The sequence below is a fragment of the Stylophora pistillata genome, chromosome 9 (genome assembly GCF_964205215.1).
Source record: "Stylophora pistillata chromosome 9, jaStyPist1.2, whole genome shotgun sequence".
NCBI lineage: Eukaryota > Metazoa > Cnidaria > Anthozoa > Scleractinia > Pocilloporidae > Stylophora > Stylophora pistillata.
This window is the reverse complement of record NC_142527.1, coordinates 19,959,394-19,975,098: the sequence shown is the minus strand read 5'-3', so window position 1 is coordinate 19,975,098 and position 15,705 is coordinate 19,959,394. Positions and strand designations below refer to the sequence as shown.

At 38.0% G+C, this 15,705-nt stretch overlaps 2 protein-coding genes across 4 annotated transcripts; one reads left to right on the top strand and one right to left on the bottom strand.

Annotated features, from left to right (window-relative positions):
- Positions 1-2,333: 2,333 nt before the first annotated feature.
- Positions 2,334-5,198, bottom strand: LOC148723702 (adenosine receptor A3-like). Its single transcript, XM_088732079.1, has one exon. It carries the CDS (start codon positions 4,076-4,078, stop codon positions 3,149-3,151), a length of 930 nt encoding a protein of 309 aa, XP_088588205.1. The 5' UTR covers positions 4,079-5,198; the 3' UTR covers positions 2,334-3,148.
- A 2,363-nt stretch (positions 5,199-7,561) lies between these two features.
- LOC111347102 (uncharacterized) lies at positions 7,562-13,072 on the top strand. Of its 3 annotated transcripts, none has more exons than XM_088734338.1 (5): positions 7,562-7,680; positions 11,896-12,020; positions 12,130-12,174; positions 12,450-12,505; positions 12,811-13,072. In XM_088734338.1, exons 1-5 carry the CDS (start codon positions 7,674-7,676, stop codon positions 12,890-12,892), a joined length of 315 nt encoding a protein of 104 aa, XP_088590464.1. In that variant the 5' UTR covers positions 7,562-7,673; the 3' UTR covers positions 12,893-13,072. The 3 variants fall into 3 exon arrangements, with proteins under 3 accessions (XP_088590464.1, XP_088590465.1, XP_088590466.1); XM_088734339.1 differs by lacking the exon at positions 7,562-7,680 and adding an exon at positions 9,010-9,166; XM_088734340.1 differs by lacking the exon at positions 7,562-7,680 and adding an exon at positions 9,127-9,222.
- Positions 13,073-15,705: the final 2,633 nt, after the last annotated feature.

Here is a 15,705-nt window from a genome sequence, read left to right as displayed (position 1 = left end):
GCCGTGTTTAAAGATAATGGTAACCAGGAGTTTATCGATAAAAACCAATGAAAAAGTTTTTGTTTACAAATGCAAATTAATCTTGCGTAACCTCACTTGTTCACTTGAAAATCAAAGTTGAATGTTATTTTTTACAGAATGGTTTCAAATACAGAAAGAGTTTGCAACACCATTTAAAGAAATGTCGCCACCAGAGCTAAACAAATGTCTTCAGAAATTTTATCTGTCAGCGAAAAAACGAGATGGAATCGCTGCTGGAATGTATGAATTAAAATCAATTTTTGGTGGTGTATATCATCTCACTGTTTTAGTATATACTAAAACAACTATTCACCTCAGTGTCGGTGGTTAGCGGGGGATATTTACCTCGCCGCTTCGTGGTTCAGTAAATATCCACCACTAACCACCTCCACCTCGGTGAATAGTTGTTAATTATTACTTTAGCTTTAGATAGAGCCAATAAATATATGACTGAATATTTTTTGTCCTTCGGTTATTCATATAGCACAGCAACAAATTGAGTTTGAGCGAAGTTATTGTCAGAAACCTTTCCTGTACCGTTTCAAGAATATTGAATCACATTTAAGTTAAATGTATATGATGCTATATTGCTTTGGAGGGAACATGAAGGTGTCATATAGACACATTGGGCCGTAAATATGGAATACTTTACCCAAACACTTGACATGGTTTTGATCAAAGCAAAACTTTTCTCGTAATACCTAATAGCTAGTATGGTAACTGTCGTTTTCATTGACGTATGTCCAGCAATAGTCGTAATGAAGAATTGTTCCATGCTTTGCGTGCGTATATCGAGTTATGGATGCACGCGGGAAGTTCGGAGAGCCCGAGAAAGGCGTAAGAGTTGCTAAGACACAGCCAAACGCACCTTGTGCTCTTTAAACTACTCGAGTGCATTTATAGCGCGATATAACCCGAACCAATTCTTCTATAACATAGCGTGCAGACACAAGTTGTGTGCGGAAAAAAATTAAGTTTATTACAGTTGTATTGGGTTTACCAGGTAATCGTGTTCTACCTGAAAACATTATCTTCAAGAAGAGTACGACATTTTTTAATTTCGAAGACATGTTTCGATGTTACGAACATCATCGTCAGTTACAGAATATTTGAAAAACTGTTAGGACCATATAACAACTAGGCGAAACATGCATAATTAATTATGATTGAGTGACAAAAATTACATATTTGAGTGAGTAACAAAGTGTCGGAAAGAATATAAAGCTTAAAGCGTAAGCGTCATGTTGACGTGATGAACTTGTTGGTTTAAATTAGGCTTTTCCCAGTTTATGTGCATAGCCTCCTTAAGCTTAAGTTGAAATATAGTAGGGGCGGAATCAAGGATTTCAAAACAATCCGCAGAGCAAGATTGACGACAACTTTCTGAGTTTTGTAAATGTTTGAAGATATGTGAAGACTTGTCTGAGGAGAGATGTTCACAATAAACAATGGAAGAGAATAAAAAAATCAAGGAATAAAAGAATAAAATAATCGTAGCACGAATTGTTCTAAACAAATAGTTTGGCGCGAATTGAATCGCACTGTTTGTTTAGCGTTGGTTTCAGGTCTTTGATAAAAAAATACTTCAAAAACAAGACAGTCAAATTTGTTCTGACACTTCCTTAAGATTCGAAAACTCTGCAAATGTAGTACGAAAACAGTTGGCTGACCTCAGTCGGAAGATCAACGTAGATCTTAGCCCAGTTTATACAAGTAAAAAGATCAAGAATGAAATTAGGGTCAGGGAAGACAAACCGCCTCTGGTGAGTCAACAATGCGGGGTGTGTTCATTTCAGTGTAGCCTGTGTGATGCAGGCTATGTCGGCTACACGTGCCGACACTTACACCAACAAATTGAAGAACACAAAGGATTGGCAATCGGACACCACCTCAGATAGCAGCACGACATGGAGCCAGAAGACATCACACAGAGTTTTCGAATCTTAAGGAAGTGTCAGAACAAATTTGACTGTCTTGTTGAAATGTTTTTTATCAAAGAACTGAAACCAACGCTAAACAAACAGTGCGATACAATTCGCGCCAAACTATTTGTTTAGAACAATTCGTGCTACGATTATTTTATTCTTTTATTCCTTGATTCTTTTATTCTCTTCCATTGTATATTGTTTACAGTTTTTCATATATTTTAGCGTTCGCCACATTTTATCGTCTTCAACTTGCTTCAACATATTTATGCTGATTTGAAAAACTTACTCACTTGAAAATGACCTCAGAGAGGTCGAAACGTCGTGACTTCTTAGCGCTAGCTTTTATTTCAAAGTTTATGTTTAAAATTCAGCAAACGGTACAAATTCAACACAAAATATTTTATTGAACTATACTTTTGGTACATATGGACACTTAAAAATGATATTCACCGTTCTACTGAAGAGCCCACAGGGTCGGAAAGCAAGTCAGACAACTCAGTTTTCGCATCGCGTTTGGGGAATGATGTATCGTCAACCCAAAACTAATTTCGTCCCTTAAAAGAGCCGCATGCTCATTGTTTTTAGAAACGAGTTTTATTTGACTTCGAAAAACGCTTCAATATCCGGCCATCTTGACATCACGCTTGGTCAATAAAGCATATATACCAGTTCTGTTCACCAGCCAACTATCAAAGGCACACATTTAAAAACGATTGGCAAGATGCGTGGTTTTATAAAAGAGACCCACCAGTATTTATTCACATTTGTCGCTATATCAATCGTTGCTTTCTTTAGCAACAGGAGAAATTTAAATCTGAATAGCTCTTCTCTTAATGGCGAAACATGTAAGAACGTTAACTCATACACAAGGTATAAATGAAGAAACGAAAAATAAGTAATTCGATATAAATAAAGTATAAAAAAATAAACCCACAATTCCTCTTTTCGCTCCGACGAAGGGTTAACGCTCAAAACGTCAGCTTTTGTAATCGTTACGGTGGCCAATTTACCACTTCAACTTTGTTGATATATCCAAATTATTTCCTTACTCCCACCGACGCAGCCCCAAACAGTTTCTTTCAAAACTATCAGCATTTATAAATAAAGTAGGCTATGTAATCTACGAAGGATGCTTTTTGGCGTTTTTATAATATACGAAATGTATTTAAGACAGCTAGTAAGGGAGCTTCGACTCAAGCCTAAGAAATTATTAAGCAAAGTATTCCGCGGTACGTTTTCTTGATTGCAGTCCTGAATCCTGGAAGACGCATACAGTACATTACGGGGTTTATGGATGAATTTGAAAGCATAAGTGTTGCAGAAAACTCGAAGGCTAATATGTTAGTTTTACTCGAATAATTTGAGATGTTGTTGAGGACGGTAATCACACAAAATGGAAGATAGCAGAGTAAAAACATGAAGAAAACATAAAGTGTGTTTATGGCAGACCTTCGTAAACGCTTTGAACGAAAAATTTCAAACTGCGACATCTGTGACTCCATTTGATCTTGAATTTGTACTTTATGCCTTTTAACAACTTGATATACTTTTATATATACGAAAAAAGTGACGAGAAGGGACACAGATACAACAACTGCTGCAAACGTCGAGTAAACACGAAATCCCTTTAGCCAAACAAGGCTAAGGAGAAAGTTTATTAACCACAAAGCCATCTGCATAATAACAACTCTTTTTTCCGTCACCAGTAGTCGATATCGAAGGTGCAGTTTAATCGCCAAATATCTATCCAGCCCAATGATTGTGATATAAAGGAGCGAAATGCCACTTAGAAAGGAAGTCGCTATGCTGTAAGCTGCCAAAACCGAACAGGGAGGAACTCTGTTCTTGTAAACGGAAAATAAAACAAACATGTACAGTGGATGGACGATGGATCCTACTCCAAGATCAGTCAAGGCCAAACCAAAAATAAGATAATTTGAGATTGATCGCAAGGAGGGCACATAGACGAAGCTGAGAAGAATCGAAACATTTCCCAAAACTGCGGTGAACGTGAGCAGAATGTTTGCCAAAATGTTGAAGGCTAAAGGCGTATTTTGTTCACCAATGAGTATCATGATAGGTGTCTCAATGAAACATCGAGTTGGAGTTTCGTTTGAAGACTTACCCATTAGCAATCTTCATAGAGCAGAACAGACCTGCTCGACTTGAATTGCTAAATGTCTCTTTTTCGCCTCCGCGGCGGAAAATTAGAGGCAACAAATTTAGCAATGAATTCTGCAGATCTTCCCCTCTCGTAATAAATAGAGAAAAAAGTGATATATGAAAAAACACCTGTTGTGATAGAAGTGTCGACAATAATTGGTTACGGCCAAAAATAAATTAAAACAAAAAAGTTAATGCTGAGATCTATCAACGACATCTATCATGCTAGAAAAAAGTGGAAAAATACTGACTGATCAACCGCTGTTCTGACTATTTTTCTTGCTTATAATTATACAATCTTTCATTTCGATAAAAATAATTTGTTGCCTCTCCACGAAAAAGTAAATTTTTGCAAAAAGGATTAAAACATTAATAAAATATATGTATTATTCCGAAGCACCATTACGGTTGAAGTTAAGAAAATTTATTGAAATCATTGCACGACAGACCTACTTAACAGTTAAGTCGGCCAAAAATTGTCATTTATTTCTTTATTAATCTGGCTGCTGACAAAAATTTGTGGCATAGAGAAAATTTTGATTCTTGGTTTAAACTGCGTTCGTTTTCTTTGTTGTACCTTAAGAATCGCAACGTACTTGAGAATCGTAGGTCTATGACAACAAGCTTCAAGAAAATACTAGAAATGACAGTTTCAAAAAGAAACAAACAAAGAGTAATTGAGTGCCCTGAAAATTTCATATTCCTTATCCAAGTTAAGATGAAGCCGTTTCGATATTTTAATCGTAGACGGCACAAGTAAGACAAGTACAAGATCAACTTAACTAGCAAGGGAGATGACAATGTAACTTTCCCTTTTTCAAGACCACCTCTTGATAAAATGTGCTTAAAAAGAATCATAAATCTAAATTAGAACCATGTACACATGTATACTTAGTATCCTGCAATGCAAATAAATTATATGGCCTCTAGAGAGGAAAAAATCAATTATTGTGCTAACATGAGCATGCAAAGAGGTGCTGTGTGTTCAATTTTAAACTGTGCACAATAACTCCGATTAGTTTTTACTTCGCAGATGTATAGTGCTTTTCGCGATCGCTGATTGGCTACTTTTAGAGATAGGCGAGTATTATACACCACCGAGCAGCCGAAAAGACAAAAACGCACGTCAAGAGTTTAATTTCGGACAATGTTGGGTATATTGACAGAAGTAAACCCCTTCTTTTGGTTTCTGTGTAATATTAACTAAAGTAATTTAAAACCTTAGTGTTCGTGAAAGTTGTGGGTATTTACCTCGCTGCTTAGAAGCTCGGTAAATATCAATCCTCCCTATTCATGATCATCTCCACTGCGGTGAATAATTGTTAACTATGGCTAGATGATATAACTCGATGATAAATCCTATCGAAACTAAGAAAGTCAATCTGAGGTCTGCATTGATAGGAACGTTTCAAATAGGTAAAAACAAAACAGTTACAATTTCACTGTCGTGAACTTTCAGTTAGTAAAAAAACTGATATTTCAGTCGTCGAGCAAAGAAATGTGACAAATTTGACTGTATTTGTCTCGAATATTTGCTGAGAACCAGTCACGTCCAGAACACCTGTCAAATATCATTGGAGCTCTGTATGTTTATTTTCATTGTGCAAGCTAAGATTTCATATGGAGGGCAGCTCAGAGTGAGCAAACCCGTGAGCAGAACGAGAAGAGTAGAAAATGCCACCGCTTATCCCTTTTTGGTTTTCCATTCTTAACAATAATTTCCCTCGTACATTTTTTACTCGTTCAAGGTTTTCCTTAATCTTATCAATCCGAAATAGAGCAGCCAGGCATCTAAAACTACAAAACAGAGAGAAACCCTGCGAAGTAGACCGCGGTGAAGGTGGTCTTGCAAGCGAAACTGGATTGACTATCTCTCTTCCTGGAATAAATGTTTAAGGGAAATACAGAAAAACACACTAATTCTTACATAGGCCATCTATGAATCCCAACGTTTAAAACGGGAGACATTACTCTATCCTTATTCGGTTAACGCTCCTTGCAATTGATTTGAAGCTCTTTGGTAACTTTTTCCCAAACTAAGGGAAAGTACGTTTTTTATTGGGGAGGGGGTGGGCCTGGGTATTTTAGAAATATTTTGCCAAAAAAGTCGTGGCCCTCCCATTTTTCAGATTGGATTAATCCATGACCCTTCATAAATGCCTAAACAAAAGGATCTGACCCTCCCTCCACCTCCTCCAAGACAAAAATAGCCGGAAGTGAAAATAACTGACCGGAAGTGTTGCTCATAACCGAGTCTGCGCACAAAGCAGTTAATTGCGTGGCGTTGCACTGTGAAAACTTGAAAATGGGCAAGGATGTGCGAGGAATAGAAAGGGGGAAATGCGCTTGTGGAGAATGCGAGGATTTCATGAGGTCAGATGGAGCAACTTGTGGCTATTGTGGCTGTTTGCCGATTCGCCATTCTAAAAAGGATGCCCACAACATTACCGACGTCAAAATATGGACGAAAGCGGACACGGGTCGAGAGAGACAATTACATTAGTTGGGACGAGATATGTTTTTGACATAATATTTCGACATGTGTTTAAAATGATGTAGGTTGATTTAGACTGGTAGCTTTGCTTGTATAGATAAGTTTTAGGTTTCTATACACTTCGCATGTTTGCTAACAAATAATTAAAAGTAAACTAACCGACATGGAGTAGTTTTTTCCTTGCCAAAAAAAAAACTGTGACCCTCCCCCGGCTGCGTATCAAACAGGTTTGACCCTCCCCAATCTGTAAAATATTTACTAATGACCCTCCCCTCCGAAGCCCCGACCCACCCCTCCCCCCCCCAATAAAAACGTACCTTTCCTAACCTCAGTTGAAATAAAGATTACTTGTTGATACCGAGATCATTGGCGGTAACTTTAATGCTTACATTCCCCTCCACTGTATAAGACCATAGTTCATATTACGAAGATCGTAGAAAACGAATAACTGATAGCTGATGGCATATTTATTTTGTTTTAGGTTCCCAGTTAAGGAAAGACAGCTTTTTACCAACGTATCCCTAATTGACCTAGTTTTTTTCTTAACTATCATGCAAAGGAGGTTGTGACAAAGAGCATTAGTGAGCAAGGAACATTTTTAACAGAGGACAATGACTGCATCTTCAGAGTTATTCAATTATTCCGAGAACGGTCTGACGGATATGGTAATTTCGCAATTTGATTTCTCGGATAATATATTGCTGTGGTGTACTTAGTGAGCCATAAACTGAGATAAATAAGCACCAATTTCAGTTGCACTAACGCACTAAACTAAAACAGTATATAAAGCTGATGTTCCCATCCGCACAATCTTGATTATGGTGCAACTGAATTGAATCCAATGGGTGTTTCTAATCACCTTGACCATTATTGTCCGGAAAGTAGTTCGAAAAAGTAGTCCGAAGTTCGTGCAGCTTGGATAGATATGACCCCAAGGGATAATTTTGAACAACACCTTTTTGTCCACAAATGGATCAAGATGTCGAACTAGACGAGTTTTCAACAGGGAATTTTTACCACTATCAAATTACCATAATAGAGGCTTCCATTCGTTCCAATTCAAAAGGATGGCCGGTAAGAAATCGAAGTGAAATGTTGATTGGCTGTCTGCTACAATGAGTCTACGTAAAGTTTGATATCGTTGGAAGCTTACTTTTGAGTCGCAACAAGTTATTCTTAGTGTTGTAAGTCTGGTTACAACGTCTTTTTTTATTTTGGTGAATTCAGTCTCTAATGAGAGAGTAGCCAAGTTAAAAACGGAAGAAAAACATTAAAATAAGTTATGTATCTTATTTTAAGTAGTTTTGTGTGATTTCGAAAAACTTCATGTCCTCTTTTCCGTTGCTGGGAAAATATATTTTGATGGGATAACGATACCTGTTAAAGTCCCCTCAAGGACAATTTCTTAATGGAGATTTAATCTTTCTGACCAACGATGAGAATAAATTGAAGGAAATAGAACAATAAGATAGCCGGGAGAAATAATTTAATGAACGTTTCGCGTGCTACCTTGTACTTAGGACAGATAATTTGTGATAAGTGTGGGCTTGTTGCGAGGACGTACACTGATGACCCTTGTTGATATATTTATTTAATCTGGATGACGAGGACGAATGGCCTGCAGCTGCTAGTGCGAGGGCAGTCCCTGAACTACTTTCACAAGCAAAGATTTTCCTAAAATATTTCATAATATGTTTCTAATAGAGGAAGGGTCATTTTGATGTAAATGGGGACTCAAGTAGACATAAAATGATGACATGGTTAAATGTTGTCGTTTTTGCTTCAGCATGTAGGAATCGTTGCAATGCAAGGGTGCACGTAGAATCATTCTTGAGAGTAATTACGCTCAATCTTGCTAAGGCATTTTCGTAGGAACAGTCATAGAAAGTTCGCAATGACATATCTTGAAAAGTTAAAGCAAAAGACGTATCTCTTTTTCACAGTTTTTCTTTGCTCAAGGTATTCATATTTCACATTGATTAAGAGGCTGTTTTATAATATTACGAATTATTTGCAGCTTGCTCAATTTTTCTTTTTGCATCAATCTTTTGATTGCTTTATCTGATCCCCGGCAGTCGCACACTTAATAAGCTGGAGTAGAGATAGTCATCAGTTTGAATTCGTGTAGATCCTTTTGTTTATGAACAGTCCTGTAAATATGCAAATGAATTTTGCCATCCGTGATAAACTCACAATCTTAAAGAGCAAACTTGCGGGTTAGTGTATGTACCTCGTAAACATTTTGGGGCCCTTTTGATCTCTAAACCTGAGCATACTTCTGTAAGTGAGAATACATGCCCCTCAATGAATAGAAAAGAGAGCCACCGTATTGACTGCGGATAGAGCCTCATCATTTTGAATAGTTCCTTGAGAGCAGCAAGAGGAGCGCAGCCGAGCGCAGCGGAGTCCAAATAGGAAAGGGTGGCCGGAATGCAATTAACTTGTTTGTCATGTGTACTCTGCACGTCAGTGATGATATTGGTATGAAAAGTTTGCTTTCAAGCCTCGAAGATTCATTTTTAGGCTGGAATATCTGGTGGTGAAATCTCCCGTCTGATAGGTGAGCCTAATGCTTAGTACCAGAATATTACAATTGTAAAGAAGAGTTTTCAGGAGGTAACTCATAATTTAAAAGCGTTTTGGTTTCCTTTTGGCTGTAGATCGCGTGACTTTTACATTTTCTTTTTCTTTTTTAATGTTCTATTTTTTTTCGAAACACAAACTTAGCATCAATTTCGTAACTTTGTCGAAGCTTTCATGCAATAGGTAAATTCTCCACTGGAGAAAGGAACTCCAGGTAAATTTCACGTAAAATCGGAAAACTTCACTCCTCTGGTTTAATGACTACATATGGATCGGTAACAATCGAACATTCGCGAGAAGGATTTTATTTTACGCCTACAAAAATGGAACATGAAACACCAATTTGGGTGGACATTGAGTTTGCTATGATATCAATAACAATAATGAATGCCTCTTGGCATCTGGCAAACAACTCGAATCCAAAATCTACAAACATTTGAAGAATTGGAGCCCTGATAATAAATGGTTCTACTAAAAGTTGCAAACTTACCAAGAGTTAGGCCAGGTTAAGACGTCATGCTTCTGCCCTGCCGAACTTAATTGCGATTAGGTCCGACTTTAGCAAGAAATGTTGCAAAATGTAATCGTTATTGTGAGTTCGAAGAAAAAAATACGTAATATATAAACGATATCTATCCTCCTTATCAATCCTCGGCAAGTTGATTAAGAGAGGAAACACGCGTACGAGAGCTATAAAAAAAAGTGTGAACCTCGGTATCTACTTGGTAAACATTTCCTTTGAAGTGTACATGAGCGATGCATAGTTAAGAGAATAATTCCGCTAAAATACATCTGCATAATTTATGAATTTTGTTTGGCTCAGCGGAGGCACAACGTTTGAAGCGCTGCGCGCCATAGTCGTGTAGCACGGCAGGCCTTGCCGAACTCAATTGCTTGCCGGACTTTCTTAAAAAGTTAAATTCAGACGCCGTGCTTTTCTCGAACTTAATTTCTGAATTGAGATTGACATGGCAGGAGCACAACAGCTGAACTTGGCCTTAGGTATATAGCAAAAAGCCGTTTAAATTTGCCAATAGCTTTGGTCTTCCGTTACACTTAGACAGTTTTGATGAAGCAACCTAATAGGTTTGTATTTACGCCTGATTAAAAGCATTGTGAGCATTTTCAGTTATGCTCTAATGTTTGAAAAGATTTAGAATTCTCTGTGAATTCCAACAGTGTGAAGATGAATATCCCTTGAGCGATAATGTCAACAGGCAACTTCTAGTCTGCATCAAGAAGATAGCAGTTCGATATTTATCCAAAGTGAAATTATCAACGAGGCATTGTACACCTCATTGGATAAACTCAATTGGAGCACACAATTCACGTCTAATAATGCGAGGTGTGGCGCGCCGGAATGCTAAATAAAATTGTTTAACTAGAGTGATATGCATGTCAAATTATTTTCTTAAAGATAATGTTAAAAGCTTTCGTTCAAGCCGTAACAAATTAATTTTGAAATGGAATTTCTGTTGACTTCTTCTAAAAGGTGGGCTCATATTTAGTAACAAAAAAATTCCTTTAAGGCGTGAGCTAGGAGTTAATACTTGGATGTAAATTACTCTTCAAAAGCGATGTTTCTGATCGTGCTCATCATGTAACTCTCGGCTCAGACTATTTTCCTTCTTTTACAGAGATGAGTTTCGTTTCACTTGAAACACTGCGTTACTTGCATTCATCGCACCCAAGTTCAATGCACTTTTTTCAGTTTTTGAATTATAACCTCGAAAAAAGATTTCAATATCAAAAATGCAAATACTGTCATCGCAGGTTCAAGCCACCTCACTCCAATCATCTAGTTTTAACACGAATGTCATATACACCGATTTGAAAGGAAACCTTTACCACAATTGCCAATAATTTCGCAATCTGATTGGCCAATTTGCCGTTGTCAATAAGAGTTCAGACGACGCTTCTCACGTTAGCATGTCACGCACTGAGTCACGTACTGAAAGAATCGTTTCATTTAACGTCGATGTTTGATAAAAGACAAATCAGTTGTGGTGTAGCGTGGTCTGTAACCTTATAAACAACGGCAACAACGGTATTCGTCATCACAGTGGTGAAGATTTGTTACATCACTGCGAATGGAATCGGGGAAAGGCAGGCAACGGCCCAATATTTTGGGCAGTTAAGGAGGTATTCTTGTCAACATGGCGATTTTGATAGCTTTTTCCCAAACTAAGTTCAGTTAAGATATAGATTACTTCGTGATACCAAGATCATTGGCCAAACAAAGGTAACTTCAATGCCTATTTAAGTGAGGGCTTTCCCATTCTTTGTATCAAGCGATAGTTCATTTCAGCAAGATCGTAGAAAACGAATCACCGATGACTAATAGCGTATTGATTTCTCAGTTAAGGAAAGGCAGCTTTCTGTCAACGCATGACCTAGTTTTTATCGTAACTAAAATTCAAAGGAGGTTGTGGCAGAGAGCATTAGTGTGCAAGAAAAAAATTTAATAGAAGATAATGACTCCATCTCCCAAGGGCGTGGCCAGGGGGGTCCTGGGGTGCCCGTAACCCCCTTTTGTAGGCCTTTTTTAGAGCAAACAACCTACAATATTCAGGTAGCGAAAACTCCATGACAATATCTTGGCCGTAAAAGCCATTGTTGAAAAGCCCACTTTTAAAATTTGTTTTATTTTTTTGTAAAGTATTTTCTGCAGAAAAACGTGTTCAATGCGTCTTCTTTCGCTTTCAGATAAGATGAAGCCGGCTATTTTAATCACCGTTCTTATCTTGGTTGCAATAGCAGCTATATCAGCAATCCCCACTCCAGGCCGGCGGTTGAATGATGAGCGGCGTCCCATGCACGAGTTTAGCAAGGTAAGTATCATGTTCTCGGTGTTGAATACATTTTCGGTTGTATTTGATACTGAGGATCTGTTTCGGAGATTTTTATCTCTTTTTAAATCTATTTCATTCTTTTCTGTAGGAGAACTTCAGAAACAAACTCATGGATTACATTATGAATCACGAGGTAACAAAATAACTATCTTACTACTGGTCGGTGATAGAAATAAGACCTAGAGCCTGCGGGGGGGGGGGGGTGTGGGAGAATTTTTGGTTTGTGTGTGTGCAACTGCCGGCTTTTCTGCGTTTATTTTATTTTAAACCAAAACATGGGGGAAAGCGGGCACCCCGTGTTTCTCCCCTAGAACCGCTACTGGAAATGAATGGCGGGATACTTTAAATCATTTTAACGAAAAATTTTGCAAGAATACACTCTTTCTATCTTTCTCTCTCTGTATACAGAAGAGATGCAAGTATGATTATTGCAGCCCTGGTGATAGATGCTGTGGTGGAAGATGGTAAATATACTTGAATTTTGCTTTTTCCTTTACACGCGGTACCTACGCTTTTGCTCCCGATCAGATTTAGTTATGAATAGGACGTGAAACATGTATGTTGGCAAATCGGTATTTTCCTTCTCCCGAAAAAGGATTACTTAGATTAACTAATTGTCTCTTTATTTTTATTATTATTATTATTATTATTATTATTATTATTATTATTTTCATTTATTTGCTTATTTATTCATTCATTCATCTTTTGTTGTTTTTGTTACTTATTTAGTTTGTCTATCATTGACAAATTTCTGTTAAATTACCTTTAGTGTCTGTCCAATCGGAGCTTCAGCTGGTAGCTGGTGTAATTGTGTACTAAACCGGTCTCGTTCAGGTTCAAACGAGAAATAACTGATCACACATCTCTGCATTGATTGGTCGAGTGTACCATGGCTCTCTCAAGCAGCATGCAAATAAGCGACTTTAAAAGCAGTAGGTCAGCCAAGTTGACGTAAGAGTGAAGGATTTTAGTGAAATTATATTCAGTAGTTCAAGCGCTTTTGTAATCTCAATAAAAACCATTTTGAACAAGTTTGAGCATATTGAGTTGTTCTCCATAACTAACGCATGCTTACATCTCCTCCCATTATCGAAGCGTGTGTCGTTTATTGTCTTTAATGGTAATTGTTCTCCGTCGCTGATATGAACTAAAATTTGAGGATAAAGGCAAGGCGAAGATAGTGCCCTATACTGCTTCTTGCTGACTGATATTTGAAGAGTACTATTTATGTGAAGAATAAGTGTCCGCTTTCTACCACAATCTAAATCATTAACAGATTCCCCCCCCCTCCCCCCCCATTTACCCACTTTGGGTGGAGGAGGGTAAAAGCGATAAAATTGAAGTCATGGGGCTTTGAAAAGGTCAATGTGTCAACAATTGTTTCGCCGATTGTAGATATATCTTCTAAAGGATTATTTAATAAATAAATCAAAACAAAATAAATGACCTAACTTTATATCATATGCCCGATCTTCATTCCGCCGGCAGATCGAGGTGCGAAGACAATTTCAAAATAAGAGATTTTCCACAGACTTTACTTATCATATATCGCAGGATGGTCATGGTAATTGCCTATAACTGAATGCATTTCATTGTTTATCTCGGCTGACCATCAAACAGAGGTCATTTCAATTTTTTTAATCTTGATGAAATTTGGCTGTGATTGCTGTACAAAAGCTATTACATTGTTACAAACTACAATTACAGGGAGATGATATCAAAAAGCTCCACGTTATTCAGCAATAGAGTTTTTAGGAAGTGCATACTTATAAACAAAATGAAATTATTCTTCTCGGCATCCTTTATACCTAGATAGCAAACTAGTAAATGAAAACTAAAGTCAATCACGATTTGGTCGCCGGCGTTTTCCCGCGCTTAAGGCAATTTGGTTGCTTTTACTTTGGTTCCTTATTGTTTCAAAAAGATATTGGCAGTTGTGATTACTTCAGTTCTTGTTCTTAGGACACTCAATCTAAAAGTGCGCAAATCTCCAACAAAGTTAACGACAAGACCTCGGACCATCGTTCAAAGTGATTACATCGCATTGCAGACGTACTTTAACAAAGTAAACCCATCCTAGCCGTATTTAAAGCAGTCACTGGCGACCTTTTTAGAGACTAAAAAGGTAAGATAAAGGTTTTGCAATCTTTCAGCTGGAAATGCCAGCAATTAAATAGAGGGTACGTATTTTTCAACTCAACCTGTTTCCTAAGTATTGTTGTAGATGGGAATCTCCTCATAATTCTTTGCATCGCCCTCCCCATCATTCATATTCTCGTAATAGTCAGGATCATCCAGTCTCTTGATTTCCTGGTAATCACCATCATCAGCTGGTACCTCTTGATAGGGATTTCCTTTATTTGAAAAGTGCAGCTACCAGTGCCTTTGACGATTCTTATCTCTTCATAATTAGCAATGTCCTCCTTAGACCGCGCCTCTTTTAACTCATAGGTCTCTGGTTCGTGGAGTGCAACTCCAGAGCGCAACCCTTTTGAAGTGCGTTCGAGCTTAAACCCCTTCCGTTTCTTGAAGTAGCAAACGAGGTAAATGCCAAGAAGGACAAAAATAACGATCCCACCACAACAAACACCGATAACTAGCGGGTGGGGCAACCCCTTTTTGTCCTCTTTGGCCAATTCTGACTGGTCTAACAATGATAATAACACCAATGTTTCCAAATAAACTAAATTATTCCAATGGTCTATCTCTCACTCTTTCTTCTGGTCGGAGATGGTCACTTATGTCAAGGACATTTAGGGGAGGGAAAGGGAAAGTGAACGGCTCCTGCCATTTTCAGTTTTGGTCTCTTTCTAGCTTTGAAGTAAATTAAAACCACGGTTGAGAACAGAGCACATCTTCGGCCAAACAAACAGTTACTGTGAAGGTGTAGTCTGATCGTCCGGGTGATTGTAGTCCTGGGAAGGACTGTTGTCGGTGGTAGTGACTGACGTTTCGACAACCTGTGCGGAAGTCATCATCAGAGTCAAGAGTCAGAGTCAAGAGTTAAAAGGCACAATTTAGATAATTTTGAGTAATAAGTAAAAGGAAATGTGAAGCAAGATTTATCACGTCATCCATACGAAAAATCGCAGTCTGCACACAGTGTTAACAATGGTTGCTAACAACTGAGATGTGCAGATTGACAAGCAACATAAGCAGCGACGAAAATGCAATATTAAAGCTGCAAAGACAGGAGGGAAAGATAACGGACATCCAACGGATAGCCCCAGCCTAAACCTAATCTTGCCAATTTCACAGCGTTCACCAGTGAACCCAACAATGCACTTGCACGAGAAGTCGTTGATACCATCTACACAGGTCGCCCCATTAGCACAGCTATGTTCAGCACAGTCGTCGATATCTGTGGACAAAGCAAGGCTTTCTATTCTAAATTTAAAACGTTGAATTAATAATTCCAAGTGGGGATCATTTAGGAGTTAGGGAATGAAGAAAGGGGATCATTTTAGGCCCTGGCATATTTCAGTGGCCGTAGTACTGCTGTTGTACTCCCATATGCGCTAATCAGACTAGTGAAACGCCTGGTAACAGTTGAGGGTTTAAAAAGATATAACATAGTTACAGAATTTTATCTACTATGAAATACGCACAATAGATGTGCGTTATTGACCAAGCGTTAAATCAAGATGGCTAGATATTGGCAGAG

What these genes read in the sequence shown, in the direction of transcription:
- LOC148723702 (XM_088732079.1), bottom strand. Translation starts at nt 4,078, where the DNA reads ATGGGTAAGTCTTCAAACGAAACTCCAACTCGATGTTTCATTGAGACA.
- LOC111347102 (XM_088734338.1), top strand. An exon ending in CCATGCACGAGTTTAGCAAG is followed by an intron (nt 12,021 to 12,129) that starts GTAAGTATCATG and finishes TCTTTTCTGTAG; the next exon opens with GAGAACTTCAGAAACAAACT. An exon ending in AGATGCTGTGGTGGAAGATG is followed by an intron (nt 12,506 to 12,810) that starts GTAAATATACTT and finishes AATTACCTTTAG; the next exon opens with TGTCTGTCCAATCGGAGCTT.